We start from the raw sequence: 15,119 nt of genomic DNA on the forward strand, positions 1-15,119 counted from the left end.
GGCGGCGGCCGCGCCGTCGGGCTTGGGCTTGCCGGGCAGGCTGGGGGCCAGCGCCGCGCCCGCCTTGCCCGTCATGCTGCGGCCGGCGGTCCCTGGTGCCCGCTCCCGGGAATGCTCGGGAGCCCCCGGCTCAGGCCCCTTTTATCCGCCCAGCCGGGAGCCCGAGCGGGGTCAGAGCCGCGCAGCCAATCACAGGGGCCAGCTGCGATTAGGGATGCCAAAAAGCCCGCACCGGCAGCGGCGGGGCCGGTGCTCGGCGGGCTGGGGCCGGCGCCCGCCGCCGGGCTGGGGCCTGTGCCCACCCCTGCGCGGAGAGGGGCACCCTGGCAGGGCAGGCCCTGGCCCCGCCGGAGCCCTGCGGAGGCGAGTGGACTTTGCCTGGAGGCGAGCTGGGGAAGGTGGGCTTAGGAAGGGATGGAGGGGTCCGTGGTTTTATAAACACGGCTCCGAGGCTGGCCACGCACAGCGTGGGGGCACCGGTCCCAGAGGAGAGATGTGTGAAAGAGCCATGTACGAAAATGCCAGTGGCTCCAGCTTTCTTGCTCATATCTTATTCTGAGATGAATACCTAGCCAGCAGGGAAATAAGAGTCCATGGAGGTAATCTAAGGCTTAAAGTTAAGCTGTGTTCCTTGAAACAGTGTAGAGCAAGGAGCAGTGGAAACATATGTTGGGGAAAACATTCCTATTTTCCCTTTGTGCATGGCCAAGGAGGTGACAGAGTAGGGAAAGGGAACCGGCCTGGGCAGCCTCCATCCAAGGGCCCTGTCTTTGCCCAGATGAAATGGACCTGCCCATCACTTTCAGGGGCAGAGTCTGGGCAGCAGGAGAAATGTTTCCTTTGGGGTTTCCTTCAAATGACCCCTGGGCACAGATGTCATTGCACAGAGAGATACCCTAGTAGTGTGCTTGGATTTCCTCATTCTTCATTTCATGGCTCTTACTAGTACAACCTGCTTCCAGTGTCAACAACTGAACTATGCAAGCTGATCTCCTGTCAGGGCTCCTTGTTATTTTTTGGTGAAAAGTTTCACCTTTGAGTCATTTTCCCTGGTGAAATTACAGCTTCAGGCCATCAGAGGATGGAGAAATAGCTGTATCTTCTAGAAAACCCTGCCCATGAGCACTGTTTCTGAGCCACACAGTTCTTCAGTAACTGAGAGCACCTTTCACCACCCATGGTCAAGATATTATACACTTCATCCCTGCTAGCTGTACCCCAACCAGAAGACATCAAATGAAGATAGAGGCTAAGGCATAACGTTTTTCACTCAAGCTGAGGCAACAGCTCTACCACAGCTTGTATCTAGGTAGGGTTAAAAAATCCATAGTATGGCTCCTAAAGTTTTGTTCATGGGGCTAATTAATCATTGGGGCACTGAGCTAGGCTGGGACTGCAGCTCCAGATCAACATGAGAAGCCCCATCTTTCATCTTAGGTCAGTGAGGAAGAAGCTCTCCCACTCCACTTCCTCTCAACTTTGTAGGCTTCTGTCATTCAGGCCAAACAGCTCCTGCCTTCCTCCAAAGTGGAGATTCTCCTGGTTTCAGCAGTGTCTCTAGAGCCAGCTCTCAAGTGCCTGGTGTGTGATGGCCTACCAAGGGCTGGGAACAGTCTCAGAAATTGGTGGGCCTGTCCAGGATGGCCACGGTTTTTTGGACTGGATAAAAATGCTTGGTAGCCCACAGGCAGCCCACAGGCCATGCTTTGCATCCTTTGGGAATCCTGTTTCAGAGTCTTGGCCTGCCAAAGGATTAGGGCAGATGCTTAATATCACATCTTTCCTGAATAAAGCAAGGGCAGCTCCACCCTGATGGAAGTATTCCTGAGACCATCTCCTGTCAGAGCTGTAAAGGAGCCATGTAGTGACTTGCTGTTTCAGGTGTTTCCAGCAAGGACTATAATGCAACTCTTTCCTCCACAATGACGTATATGGTTTGTAAGAGCTGAATGAAGATGTTCTCCAGCTGCGTTCCCTCTCTCCAGCCTTTTAAACAGTAATCTCATCAAACAAGTGTACAGGGATAGTCCTGGTTATCTTCCTCTTGCTTTCCCCTTCAGGGATGGGTGCTCTGCTCATGAAGTGTTGAGACTAGTAGCTCAGTTTCCATTTAATTTGGTCATGGTTGAGAATGTCATAAACTGCTTCTCTACRCTGACCATGAGTTAGACTTCAGATTAGTTCTACAAAACTCTTGATAGAGAGACCAGTGGGGACRAATCAATCAGGCATTTGGCATCCTTTCTAGCAGGCACTGAAGGAACTGTAATCAGGAGGTTCCCTGTAAGAGACCCAAACCTCACATCAGGTCCTCACACACCTTTTCCCTTGGATGGACATGGATGGATGTACCCTCTCTGTCCAAACTATTGCCACTGCTTCCTCACATCTCCCCTCTGTTGCTAGCTCAAGCAATACTGACAGAACCCAACCTAACAAGCCCATCAGTTTACCAGGTTGAGGTCCACTCAACAGCATGTGTTACCTCTGCTGCTTTGAGCACTGCCGGTCTGTGGAGGTCTAGATATCGGGTCCTGCTGATATCTATGTGAATTTCTTGGCTTTTTCACTGCTTTGCTCCAAACACTTCATCACCTGCCCCGTGGGGTGTCTTATTGGCTTTGCAGTGGTGTATCGTCCAAAGCTATACTGCATATCCTCATCTCCCTGTTTCTTCTGGGGTGCTGGGTCCCTCCTTGTTCTCCTGACCATGCCTCCATAGCTGGGAAGGCAGTTCTGACTCTCTCTGTCAAGTTCTTTATGGCTCTGGCAGAGACACTGCAAAGCTTGGTGCTTGTCTGCTTTTTAATATGCCTTCTCCGCTTCCTCTTTGCTTCTCTTCAGGCTACCAGAGCTTTTGTGATTATGACACTGGACTGTACTTATATTTCAACACCTCTATGATTAATCCCTAGCAACTTTTTCAACCTGTCCTGATCAGAAGAGCCTCTGGCTCTGTCTGAGCTTTCCTCAGTCAAATGGCTCAGAAGCTCTCCCAGAGAGAGGCACCTCTGCAGCCTCAGATCCTTCTCACATTTTTYTGATCTAGCTCATCCTTTGCCTTCTTCCATTGTTCTACTGCATTATCCTTGACGATGAACTTTTCCTCTCCTCCCATGTCTGTTTGAAAATCTATACTTCATCCTGGCCACACATACTGGATTGCCTTAGGTCTTCTAGCTCTAACCTTCTCTCAACCTCTTTCTGTGTCCATAGACACCCCAAATTCCAGCAGAAGCAATTTTTTCACTGCACCCTCATCTGCAAAGAAGTGTCACTTCTCCTCCATTTCCATTACAGGAGCGGATTCTGTGTCATTTCTTTCAGCACCTGGTTCAAAGCTGAATTGCCTCTTGTCTAGACAAAATTCAGTGGATTCATGTTGATCAGCCCCATAGATCTGAACTCTCTGTGCTCTTCCACCTGCTCCACGATGACTTTCTGGTCCTTCCAGTAGAGCTTCACTTGTCTCGGTTTCTTCTGTAATTTTTCCCAACGAAGTGATCACGCAGCTCCTGCCAATGACCATACAATTCCTGCCTATTTCCTTTCAAATCCTGTATGGGGAAAAATGCTTTGACTAAAAGTCTCTCATACTGCATTTTTATTTTAGTGGTGTTCTTGTTTAACTTTGGGAAGCACTTGTGAATCACTTCAGTCACAGGCACTGAGCATTTTCATTATTCTTCTGCAATGTGTTGCACTGTAGATGGATATAGGGCATAATAATGTTAATAAGACAAGCACAAACACTCTCTGTATTAATAAAACCTGCTGAGACACAGAGAGAAACTACAGCTATGTAACTACAAATGTGGTAGGTTCTCTCTGTCACATAAAGTCTTCAAACCAAGGCTGAAAGTCTTTTTAAGAGATGATCTATGACTCATTCAGAAGCTATTGGCCTGATGCAGACATTATTTAGTGAAGTCTTGTAGCCTATTTTATGTTGAAGTTCAGGCTAGAAGATTGCAATGGTTTTAAGCCTTCAAGGCTTAAAAAATCTTTGACTCCATGGAGCTCATGTAATTTACGTGTGTTTTTTTTTAAAAGAACTACACATATAAGAAGCTTCTGATGTCTGCTCTAGTGTTCTGCTGAACATCTTTTTCTTTACATGTCAGTATATTGATTTCTAAATGGCCACTATAGATACTAAGTACAAGATGACGAGGATACTATGACATCTGTCATGCCCGTTGCTAAATGCTCTCAGTTGGCAGGTGCTGACAGAGTTACTCTGGGTAAAATCCTCACCCTACTGAAACCAGTGGGACTTTGGTCACAGACACTAACAGAGCTAGGATTTCACTTTGCMTCACTTCTTGTCACATATAGCTCCCCTTTGCTTTTTCCATTATATCTCATCATCTTTACAGACACAGGCACATCCATATTCCTCCTGTTGCTTATCTGCTGTGGTTGAACAGCTCCATTTCTGCAGCATGGAGCATTCAGCTGCTAGGACTTAGCCCCAGGCACAGATGGTCATTCCTCTGCCCAGMAGTTTCTCTGTGACGAGGATGGAGCAACACATGATGTCCTCTGGGACCTTCCAGGTTGGGACAACTCTGCCCCGCTCAGGATATTAGGCAACATCTTCTCTGCATTGGGCTCCTCAAGGATAAGGACTGGACACCAAGGCTTTCTGTTAGCTGTATATAACAGCTACTCCTAGTTACCTGTAAACCAGTGGGGAAAAAGTTTAACTCTTCTGTCAAATCCAGAGTGGCTTCTCCATGCAAGTGCAGCAACAGGTGTGATCCCACATCCTCTCTCTGATAGTCATCAGTGCTGGATGGGGCAAAAAACACCAGGGGAAATTTCTTTCCACTCTTTCCCATCTCGTAAAAGAGAAGAGTGTAATCTGTGACAAAGAAATGTTTCTATCTATCTCTTCTTGAAACGAGTTTACTAAAAGTGATTTTTTTTTTTTTAAACAAAGTTAGACCAATATGTAGACATGATTCTAACTGTTCTGGAGCAGCCAAGCTTATTTTTATTCAACCAGTTTAAAGTGTTTCTGGTATCAATTCATTGGAAAGTAACAAAGTGGCCAGACACCATCTATACTCTGGTAGTAAACAGGTGTACTAAGATCTGTTCAGCAGAAATGGTTTTAAAGCCAGCTAAAATGTAGCATTGGCGAGCTATGCTGCTTTACTTGGACACCCTAAAGCAAGTGGCCCTGAGCCGTATAAATATCTGCCTGATCTACTGTGACTGTTGGCCACCTCATTAATCCTTTAATTCTAATACTTATTTGGGGGGAAGGATGTCCTGCTCAGTTCTGAATGATACTTTGTGACCTAAGTACCACAGGTAAATTGCATGCTGTGCCAAAGTATTTTCTCTGATGCATTGTCCTTTAACTCCACTAAATATCCCCTTTTCTTGTCTTGTGAGAAAAAGGAAAGGTGGGAATCTGTCTAACCTCCTTTCCATCATCATGTAGCAGAATAGTCTGCCATATTTAAGGGGAAGCACAAGTGTGAGGAGGGGGATATATCCAGCGAGAGCCAGTCTTGTTCCAGGGCATGCAGGCTTTAGGAAAAATATAGAGATAGGAAAATATTACCAGACCCAGCCTTTGTCTGTAGGCTAGTGTCCATACTGGGGACAGCATACAGAAGAAAAAGAAAGAACCCAAAGCAACTTTCTAGCCAGTCTGTGGCTTGGGCTGTGTCCCACGATATCCCTTCTGGGAATCAAGCCCCAGGACAGGCATGGACTAATTGGTGAGGAACCAGAGAAAAATAATGAGACGTCTAGAAAGCATGAGTTGAGAGGGATGATTGAAGAAACTGGATTTCTTTAGTCTAGAGAGAAGACAGAGGTGAGAGTAAAGAAGAAGATGGAAAGAAGAAAAAAAAAAAAAAAAAAAAAAAAAAAAAAAAAAAAAAAAAAAAAAAAAAAAAACAAAAAACCAGCAGAGAAGAGCATCCAAAATTGTCTGGTATCTACTGAGGATAGGGTGAGAAGTAAATGGCTTACTCTATGGCAGGACAGTAGGAAAAACTCCAGCTGTACCTGGACAGTAGGAGATACTCTCAAACTATAAGGAGGGGTGAGTGTTAAGATAGGATGCCTGGAGATCTTGGAGAACCTTCATATGGGGGATTAAGGCCAGGTTAGACACACATCTCAAATGACTAGTTTATCTATAGTGGATCTCAGCTGGCAGCCAGAGGAAGGGCTATGTGGCTTGCTATGGCTATGTGGCCCTTACGAGCCCTAATTTTTATGTTGCTAGGAATAAGAAGTCAAGATACCAAGAATGTCACTTATTGCACTGCCATTCAGAAGACAGAAGCCTTCTACCAAGGGTGTAATCTAAAGATCAAATTTGGGAGGATGAGTGGCTTTTTTTCCCAGAGGCAGCTATCTTGTGTTCCAGACCCTAAACGTTAACTAAAGAAAATATTATTTTGCCCATAAAGTTGCATCAATGATCTTAAAATTATAAAGTGAACATAAAATGATTCAGGGAAATCTAAGCAGCCTGAAGCTACAGCTCTGCGGAGAACTACTCTTATTCATATTACAGTATTGATAACAGTGGCAGTTCAAATTTCATTGCCTTTCACTTTCTCACTATGGTGACAAGTTTGTCTTTTATACTGGAAGGAGGGATCTAAGCAGGTAAAGATCTGTTCTTAGGTATTTACCAGTTGTCTTTCATGAACTCTGTTGGGAGGGAACTTTGTGTCTTCTCAGCTTTGGCAAATGTGCCTGGTTGCACATAATCCATTGCAAACGGCACCTGGTCTGGGAATGTGCTGTGGGCTGGGTTTAGCCTGTGGCTGTAGCATTGGGAAGAGGTACCTCTGGTGTGACTTTTTCTCCATTTCACCTACAGACATCAGGCTTTCCACAGCTATGGCACACAAACAGTTTCAAAATGATCCAAGGAGGCAGCTGGACCAGCTGCATCCTTCCTCACCTGCCACMGGCGGTGCTGCCCTCGCCCATCCATGCCCCCCCCAGGGTCCAGTCCTCCCGCAGGGCAGCACTGGCGCTTGTCAGACCCTGGCTGTGCCCTTCACTGTGCTCACCCCGCAGGCAGGCACTCGCTTTCCTGTTTCCCTGAATTTGTTTCCGCAGGGCTAGCAAGGTGCAACGCAGCTGGCAGGCACTGGCCGTGACACCCAGGAGGGCAGGATCACGAGGACAAGATTGCACAGGTCAGTGCCCAGACCTGCTCGGTGGCCGGCGGGGGGTCAGCAGTTGTATGGTCTCTAGCCCCGTTTGGGAACTCCTGCCCTCCTCCCCACTGGTACCTCTTCAGCTCCATGGGGCCAAAGCCCAACCAGGAAACCAGCTCCCTTGGCCACCGGAAAGGCTGCAAGGCAGTACAACACCTGGGATTTTTGGTTCCAGTTCTCAAATCTTTAAATGCTTTTTTTTGTGGCACACATTTGGATGCCCAGAGATCGAAAAAGGGCTCTGAGCACAGGCCCTGTCTGGGAGCAGCTTTCCCACATGCAGGGTCTGTAGCCTGGGACTCCGTGCAGCTGGGATGTTCTCTCTGTCCAGGCAGAGGGCCTGGGAATGCAGAAGGGCTCCAGCTGGTGGGGATGGGGTTCATCTCTGCCTTGTCCCACTCCTTCTGAGCCACTCAGAGGGCAGAAAAGGAGGAGAAACTCACAGGCCCCAAACCCTCCACTAGGGTTTCTGTTTTAGGCATAACCACCTTGGCTGCATTTCCTTCCTGCAGTTTGCAGCGAGCTGGGTTTCAGGACCCAGAGGAGACTTTGAGCCCAATGCCAGTGATGGTGCGCTCCTCGTGGAGGCCGGGAGCCACGCAGAGGGGCCGGCACAGCCTCTGCCCCAGCAGGGCTCCTGTGTACGAATTCTCCAGGACCCAAGGAGGGCATCCTGGTGTGCCCAGTTGGCAGCTCAGGGTGATGTTGGGGTGTGAGTGCTGACATGCCGTGTTACAAATCCTGGAGCACAGCAAAATTCAGCCTCCAAAATGAAGGTCATGGGTGGAATCAGAGACACCCTGGGCATCTGCTGGTGGCAGAGATGCTGTGGGAAGTGGCAATTATCTGCACAGTGTAGGCTAAAAGCTACGTAGGGTTTTGGAGATGCAGTAGAAGGCCCCAGTGGGATGGGGGTAAAAAGCTGCCTGTGAGAGGTGGGAGTCAGGAGAAAAACTTCCCTGCAGCCACTCACTACCATGTCCTGCCTCTGCCTGTGTCCAGAGAGGCTGCATGAGCCCCTGTGGACCAAGAAGGATCAAGACTGTCCAGTGGCCTCCTTAATCAGAAACCCTTTAGGAGGGATTTTAATTCATGTAAATGAGTGTTTTTAATTTGTTATACTGGCCTTTATTACCATCTCATTTGCTTTTAAACCTAGTTTTGCCATCCTGACTGAATTCCATTTGATGCATTAGGAGTAATTCTCTTCCCAAAGGGTTAGACATTTTCTCTCCACATAAAAGTCGCTTATTTTGGATAAAGAGACGATTAGATTTATCTTTAATATTTTAATGGCAGCCAGGATTATTGAGTGGGCAGCCCCGGTTTCGGTTGTTGTTGGGGATTAGACTCTAATAAACTCTTCAGATTGGGATTTTTTTCTGTTTTGCACAAAGTACTTGTATTTATTTTTAAAAAAAAAAAATCACTTCTTTTTGAGTCATAAATTCCATTTGCTGTTTCCTATTAGTATTAAATCAAGTTGATTAAATTCATACTGACTATTTGCACATATATCTTTTTAATTTTAACATCCATAACATAAAATCTTTAATGGTGCAATTTGAAATACCTGCAACATATATTGCTGTTGCTSTTTAAACAGATGGAAATGAGGATCCAGCGGGAGGGGAGAGAGGAATGGATGGAGAGACGGACAGACACAGATATTGGAAAGGGAGTAAGGTCCTCCCATCACATACTCTGTTAAAGACTTAGGGGTTTATAAAGAGCTGTAATTTGGAAAGAGCCCCCTTCCTCCGCACCTCTGGTGAGCAAAAGGGGCGGGCTGGCACCCTCCCGGAGCCGCAAGCCCGGCTCGGCTCCCGGCCCCGGCAGCACCCGGAGCCGGGCAGCCCCTGGAAGGTGGCATTTGCTCGTCACAGGTTGCCACCGGCAGATTTTTGCACCAGCGGGCTGCTGGAAAGCCCAAGCGTGGGCGCCTGCACCCCCAGGGCTCTGCACCCTGCTTTGGCCGCCACGGATCCTAGTTTAGGCTAATCGGAAACTTGGTAATAGAATAAAATGTCAGCAAAGTAGAAATCAATAAGTGCTAATGCTCGAGAACTTTCACTGCTAGGCTGCCCTCGCTCGCTCCCCCCCGCCCCCCGCACCATCCTGTCCCTCTGATTTCAGTCCCTTCTCTAATCCCCACCTCATCAGCTCCGGGAAGGGCTGATCTGCAGCAGAAAATCCCTCATTCGGGGCAAAATCAGCTTAATTTGCAGCAATTTGTAGCAGGTCTTTGCCGGGATTTGAGTCTCAAATTATCCTGCGGGTGGGGGCTGCAGCCGCTGCAATATGGGCAGAGATTTCCCCGCTCCTCCGCTGGCAGAGATTTGTCTGGGGAGTAACTACCGCGGCGGCGCAGGCGGCCGCGGGCCGGCACCGCGCGCCGCGCCCGGATTAGCAGCCTTCGCCGCCGGTGCGGAGCGGCGATTAATCATCTGCTGGTAAAAGCGGCGAGCAGCCTCCCCCGGCCGCTCGCCGCCCGGCGTGCAATGGAGCAGTGTGGAAAGGGAAGGAGGCACCGGGGACCTCGTGGCCTCGGGACAGGAGATCAGAGCCGGCAACTTTCCTTCCGCTAACGCTGCTAATTACGGGCGGCGGCTCCTGCGCCAGCCGACGAGGGAGCCCAGGCACAGGGACCCCCGGTTCCCCGGGGCGCGGTGCCTCCGCGACCCGCAGCCGGGGCTCCGCTGCGAAGCATTGGTGTGGCAGCTAGCTGTTGCAATCACTTTGGTTTCAGGGAAAACACTTCTTGCCAAACAGGCTCCGTATCATTTTTGATGCTATTACAAAGCCGGTCGGTAAAGGTGGCTGTTTATCGCAATGTGTTTAGGTGTCAGTTTAGCCCTTCACTTGGCACCGCCTGACCTTCTCGTTAAAAAATTAGTCTGACATAAAATCAGAATTGCACATATTAAATGAATTAAAAACTGACTGGTTAGTTGTTTTCAAAAATGGAATGTGGAATCATCCACCAGGAGAGAAGTTTTGAAGGTGGGTTGCCTAGAGATCATTTCTTGGTCCATACTACGTAATATCTTTGTAGTGATTGGAAGAAAATATAAATATATAATGATTTCTAGTTGACATAAAAATTGGTGGAATGATAAATAATGATGGGAGCAGGTCAGTTACACCGAGCAATCTGGATCACTTGGCAGGCTTTGCTCATATGAACAATATGTGATTTTAATATAGCCAAATGCAAGATCATATATCTCAGAACAGAAAATGAAGGTCACAGGATGGGGGATGCTATCATGGGAAGGAGTAGCTCTGAGGAGGGCATGGAGATGTGACAGATAATAAAAACTGATCACGGATTTTTGTTGTAATCTGCCCTATCAGACCTGTGCAATTGGGGTGTATATAGGCAAGAAAACATTAAATATCAGGATGGGAATGGTATTGGCATCCCGAGACCATAATAGATTAATATTGTGTCCATTTCTGGTGTCTGTACTTTCAGAAATAACCCTCCCTCTCCCTCACCAGGAGGGAGCTCCCCGCAAGGCTGGTGACTCCTGGCGAAGGGAGTGGGCCAGGATGTGACGTGTTTGTTAGGTGGGAATGGGTTAAAATGATACCGACGTTATTTAAATTGAACTAGGGTGCTTCAAAGCCCTGGAAGGAAAGCAGTGCTTGCTCCTCAGGGTCCTCAGCAGGCTGAGTGATACCACCAGCGCAGGATGGACACGCTGCCTCTCCCACAGGGCACGCAAGGTGGTCAGCAGGAGATGGCCCTGCACACCAGGAGGACCACAGAAGTGAACTGGTTTTGGCTTAACAAAAACCACCGTCCTCTTACAAAGTTAGGGTAGGACTGGGCTGCAGAGCTTCTGGTCCCTCTGCTCATGTCACAGTCATGCCCTTCATCTTCAGACTCCTGATGAAACCTACACTGAAAAATAAAGCTAAACGTAGCTAAGGGCATTGTGATATGTTCTTAGATTTATTGTAATTGAACAATCTTTCCCAGAAAACCTCTATAACAACCATCAGCAAAAACAGCTTCAAACTCAGGTTCCTCCAGAGGTTAATAATCATTAGGAAAGCACATACCAAAACTGTGATGGAAACAATACAAAAAAAGGAGAACGAGAAGGTAATGTGTGTTAAGGGTTTGATTATGCTTCCAGTTCACACATCCTCTAACATAAATCTAAACCTGAGAAAATTAACATTAGGGAAACATTTCGGTAATCTCTTTAACTTTGAATCTCCGCAACAGAGATACCAAGGTGCATAGTACTTTCATGTGGGTTTCAGAAATGGATTTAGAAAATGGAATAAATCACTTGTTTCAAAATATAAAGCATTAATATACCTTCAGTAACTATGACTTGTCTTGCATTAACCTAAGGGGCAGATTTGCTACCTCTTTTCAAATTATCATGTTGAAAAATATTCATAGAAGCTAGTGGAACTGCTTGTGAGTAAAGTATTACTCAAAAAAAATAAGACTATCAAAGACAAATCATATGTAAATAACATCCTTCAAAGTCTGCAGAACATATCTTCTAGCTGCAGAATGCTAACATTTTAATTACCAAAATATAAAAGTGCTTACTGCAAAACCCCAAGAATCCAAAGTTTGTGAATTAGGTCCATAAAAAATGAAAATTATGAAAGGCTTTAAATAACATATCAAGCTCCTTTTTTGAACATTAGGATGCATTTGGTTTGTGTTGTCAAGTCTTCTTTTGCAACAGTGATGGCAGACACTTTTTAATAAAAGTTGAAATTCTCTTGTGATCTCTTGATTTGAAGAGCTGGATCTTCTTGAAAACCAGAATAAAGCAAGATGCATGGTAACACCACAAAATTTGGCAACAACACGGAAATTACGATCAAGGTATTATTTTTTTTGTAGCAAAACTTGTAAAGGGGACACATTACCTAAATGAAATCTTGATCATCATCTTTTGCAACAGACACTCCATCCTAGGGTTACTGACTAAACAGGGCATAAATAAGGACCTCATACTTACAGCACTTATACAGACTAGCTCACGTGAAAAAACCTACACAAATATGTTTGAAGGACAGGGTGTATTTTACAGAGGAATAACAACAAGATAATTGAGCCAGATCATATGTTACCAGAATGACAAAGTAAATCTTCACATTTACATTTGTACTAATGAAAAGAAATGGATGAGCGCTTAATCAAAATTCCACATTTTATAGTGATCTATTTCTTTTTGTTTTAAATGGTTGTATTATTTTTGATGCTAATGTTTTTGATCCTTGTTTTGTGAAATGTTGGCTGATTGTTGGTGCAGCTAATCTAAGCTGAGGAAGTCTGTAATAATTAAAAAGACAGAGAACTGATAGACATACAGCCAAAGGAAATGTCCTGTTTTCTTTGACTAGGTGGTGTAGAAGATAACATACAAAGTGTTATTTATATAAAATGCTTTGTACTGAATTACATCCATAGGATGCTCAGATGCCATGGTAATGAACACAGAATAAAAGTCTAAATTAAATACATCAGACAGATGTTTTTGGTTAATACTGTGTGCAGAGTACTTCCATGCACAACACAACACACTTGCACCTGAAGTTTGGGGAGCCAGAGCCATTCTTGGTCTTCAGAGCTCCCCCCAGCGATGAAGGCAAGATCTCAGCCTCAGGCTCCTGTGCGAGTGCTGCTGACCTGAACCTGCTCTCACCAGTCCCAGTGATACGGACCAGATCTTCGCACCAGAACAGCTTGGGAGCCTGAACTTAAATTGGGGCTGGAGGCCCACAGGAGTCACTTCAGTTGACTTTCTAAACTCTATAGCTGTCCCGGAGAAATTTAGCAGCTGTTTACAGACCGGTTTTGGAGGGAGGAGTATGTGTACTGCAGATTTCCCCTGGCTCAGTGATGTGGAAGCGGGGAACTCAACCTGCCAGCATGAGCAGTGCTCTTCAGGGCAATGTCCAGAGGAGCAGCAGAGCTTTTAACTGAGAAACAGGGTGGCAGGGAAGTGTGCATAGTTTGCATAGTGAGCCAAGACATTGAAGTTTTTAAATATCCTATACCTTGGTACGGGTAAATGAGTCCATGATACTGAATATATTTTACTTTTCAGCCTCTCTTTTCCTGTAAAATAAGAAGAGTGTTCCTCTAAAGCCATATCCTTAATCACCATTATGTATATCTAGCAATTTCCATGCTAGGGGGTAAATTTGACTTCTTGTTAACTAATAGCTTCAAAATCATGTTTTGGAATTACTTGAAATAAACAGTCTACTCCAGCTTAGCAGTGAACATCAGCAAGTGATTTTTTTTTTCCCCTTGTTCTAATTTACTGGGGGACTAGAAAACAAACTAATACCAGTTTTTATTTATACAGCTTGATGCCATTGCAAATCACTGTGAGGCATGGAGGCTCACACCAGGAGCCCTAGCTGATACAGGTAGGTCACACCTGGGTGGGAGGGAGGGACCTCTGTTAGACAAGGTGGAGGACAGGAAAGGAGATGGAGAGACCCCCACAGAGCACAAGGGTTTGTAATTTTCTCTCCAATTTTTTCTATCCCCAATACCTAGACAGGTGCTGCGCTCCCTCTTTCAGCCCAACTCTGGGATATTATGGCTGGAAGCTTGAGAGAGAAGAGGAGATCACTGGAAAATAAAACTGTGACAAGTTTCCCAGAAAATCTGGGCACACTTTTCCAGGGATGCCACATTGTCACCACGGGGGCTCGGGGACTGGCCGCCGGTTCTTCCTGGTGCGAGACGAGGAGCCAGAGGCTACGCACTGCTTCTGATTTTATTACATCCAGTACAACGTAGAAACTGCTCTGCATGACTCCAAAAGACATCGAGAGGGAAACCTGAAAAAAGTCTGGATTAGTAACCAAGAGAAAAGGCAGATTCCAAACTTAATTAACAGAAAAGTGAGAGTATAAAGCGACATCATTAAATGGCTTGAAAGACAGACATTAACGCAGCCAAAAGCTCTTATTGGTTGGACCCTGCCAGAACATCCACAGTTACATGGGTGTATCAGCAGCTGGAGGGGCTTTAACTCTGTTGACATAGGTATGTATAATCAGGAAGAGAAAGTGGAGAGAAGATACAGGAGGGACAGAGACAACGTAAAAAAGAAGAAGAGAAGGGAGAGAGAGAGTGAGGAAAGAAAGGACAGACAGAAAAAGGAAAAGGAGACAGAGAGAAAACAGGGGAGAAGAAGAGAAATGGGGAAAGGGACCAAGCAAGACTATTTCTATAATTACTGTGGATTGGCTCAGATTAAGGGCAACTAGCTATCTTTTGGTTTTTCCTTTTTATATAACAACTAATCTCCTTCTAATCAGTTATTATTAAATTATATTCCATTTTTAATTCATTCACAGATCATTGGTGGCACAATTCGGACATCTGGACAGATAATTGAATACAGATAATTTATGTAAATGAGGAACAGTTGTGTATGGCAGGGGGAAGGGAGCGCTCGGCTCCCGAGGCCAGTGACCTAATGAGGAGTCTCCAAGAGCTGCCTTTGCTCCCTGGGAGGACTCAGGTGTGAGGGGAGATGCTCTGGATATTTGGATGTTGTGTGCTGGATATTAACATGCATATAAGAGGGCATCAAGACCGAATCCTCCCTCTTGACCCAAGGGCCCAAGCTGTATCGAACACTGTGTCTCTCCAGGGTGAAGACAGTGGGTGAATCAGCTGCTGAAGACACCCCTTCCCCCCCACGCGAAAAAGGTTATTTCTAGCCCAGATCATTCCACTGCCCTGATTTACAGTGCGACCCCACAGCACCGCGCTGGCCCAGAGGAGAGGACAGGGGACAGTGGCACGGGAGCAGGAGTGAACAGCGGGGCAGGATGCAGTCCGCAGCCTCGGGAACTGCCTGGGCCCTGGCGGAGAAGCCTCGTGCAACTGTGCCAGCCGGGGGG

At 46.3% G+C, this 15,119-nt stretch overlaps 2 protein-coding genes across 3 annotated transcripts in view; both read right to left on the bottom strand.

The window, feature by feature from the left end:
- VSX2 (visual system homeobox 2) overlaps positions 1-75 on the bottom strand; it is a 26,943-nt gene extending 26,868 nt beyond the window's left edge. The window contains exon 1 of the mRNA XM_026090830.1: positions 4-75. Coding sequence (XP_025946615.1) covers positions 4-75 — 72 coding nt within the window. The remainder of the gene's footprint in view (positions 1-3) is intronic.
- Positions 76-11,150: 11,075 nt separating this feature from the next.
- LIN52 (lin-52 DREAM MuvB core complex component) overlaps positions 11,151-15,119 on the bottom strand; it is an 83,082-nt gene continuing 79,113 nt past the window's right edge. Inside the window, exon 6 of one of the 2 annotated variants that reach the window (XM_026090773.1) lies at positions 11,151-14,045. In XM_026090773.1, coding sequence (XP_025946558.1) covers positions 13,963-14,045 — 83 coding nt within the window. In that variant the 3' untranslated portion in view covers positions 11,151-13,962. The remainder of the gene's footprint in view (positions 14,046-15,119) is intronic. The other variant, XM_026090775.1, reaches the window with a different exon arrangement.

This window comes from Apteryx rowi, unplaced genomic scaffold (genome assembly GCF_003343035.1).
Source record: "Apteryx rowi isolate R43461 unplaced genomic scaffold, aptRow1 scaffold_88, whole genome shotgun sequence".
In the NCBI taxonomy this organism is placed as follows: Eukaryota; Metazoa; Chordata; class Aves; order Apterygiformes; family Apterygidae; genus Apteryx; species Apteryx rowi.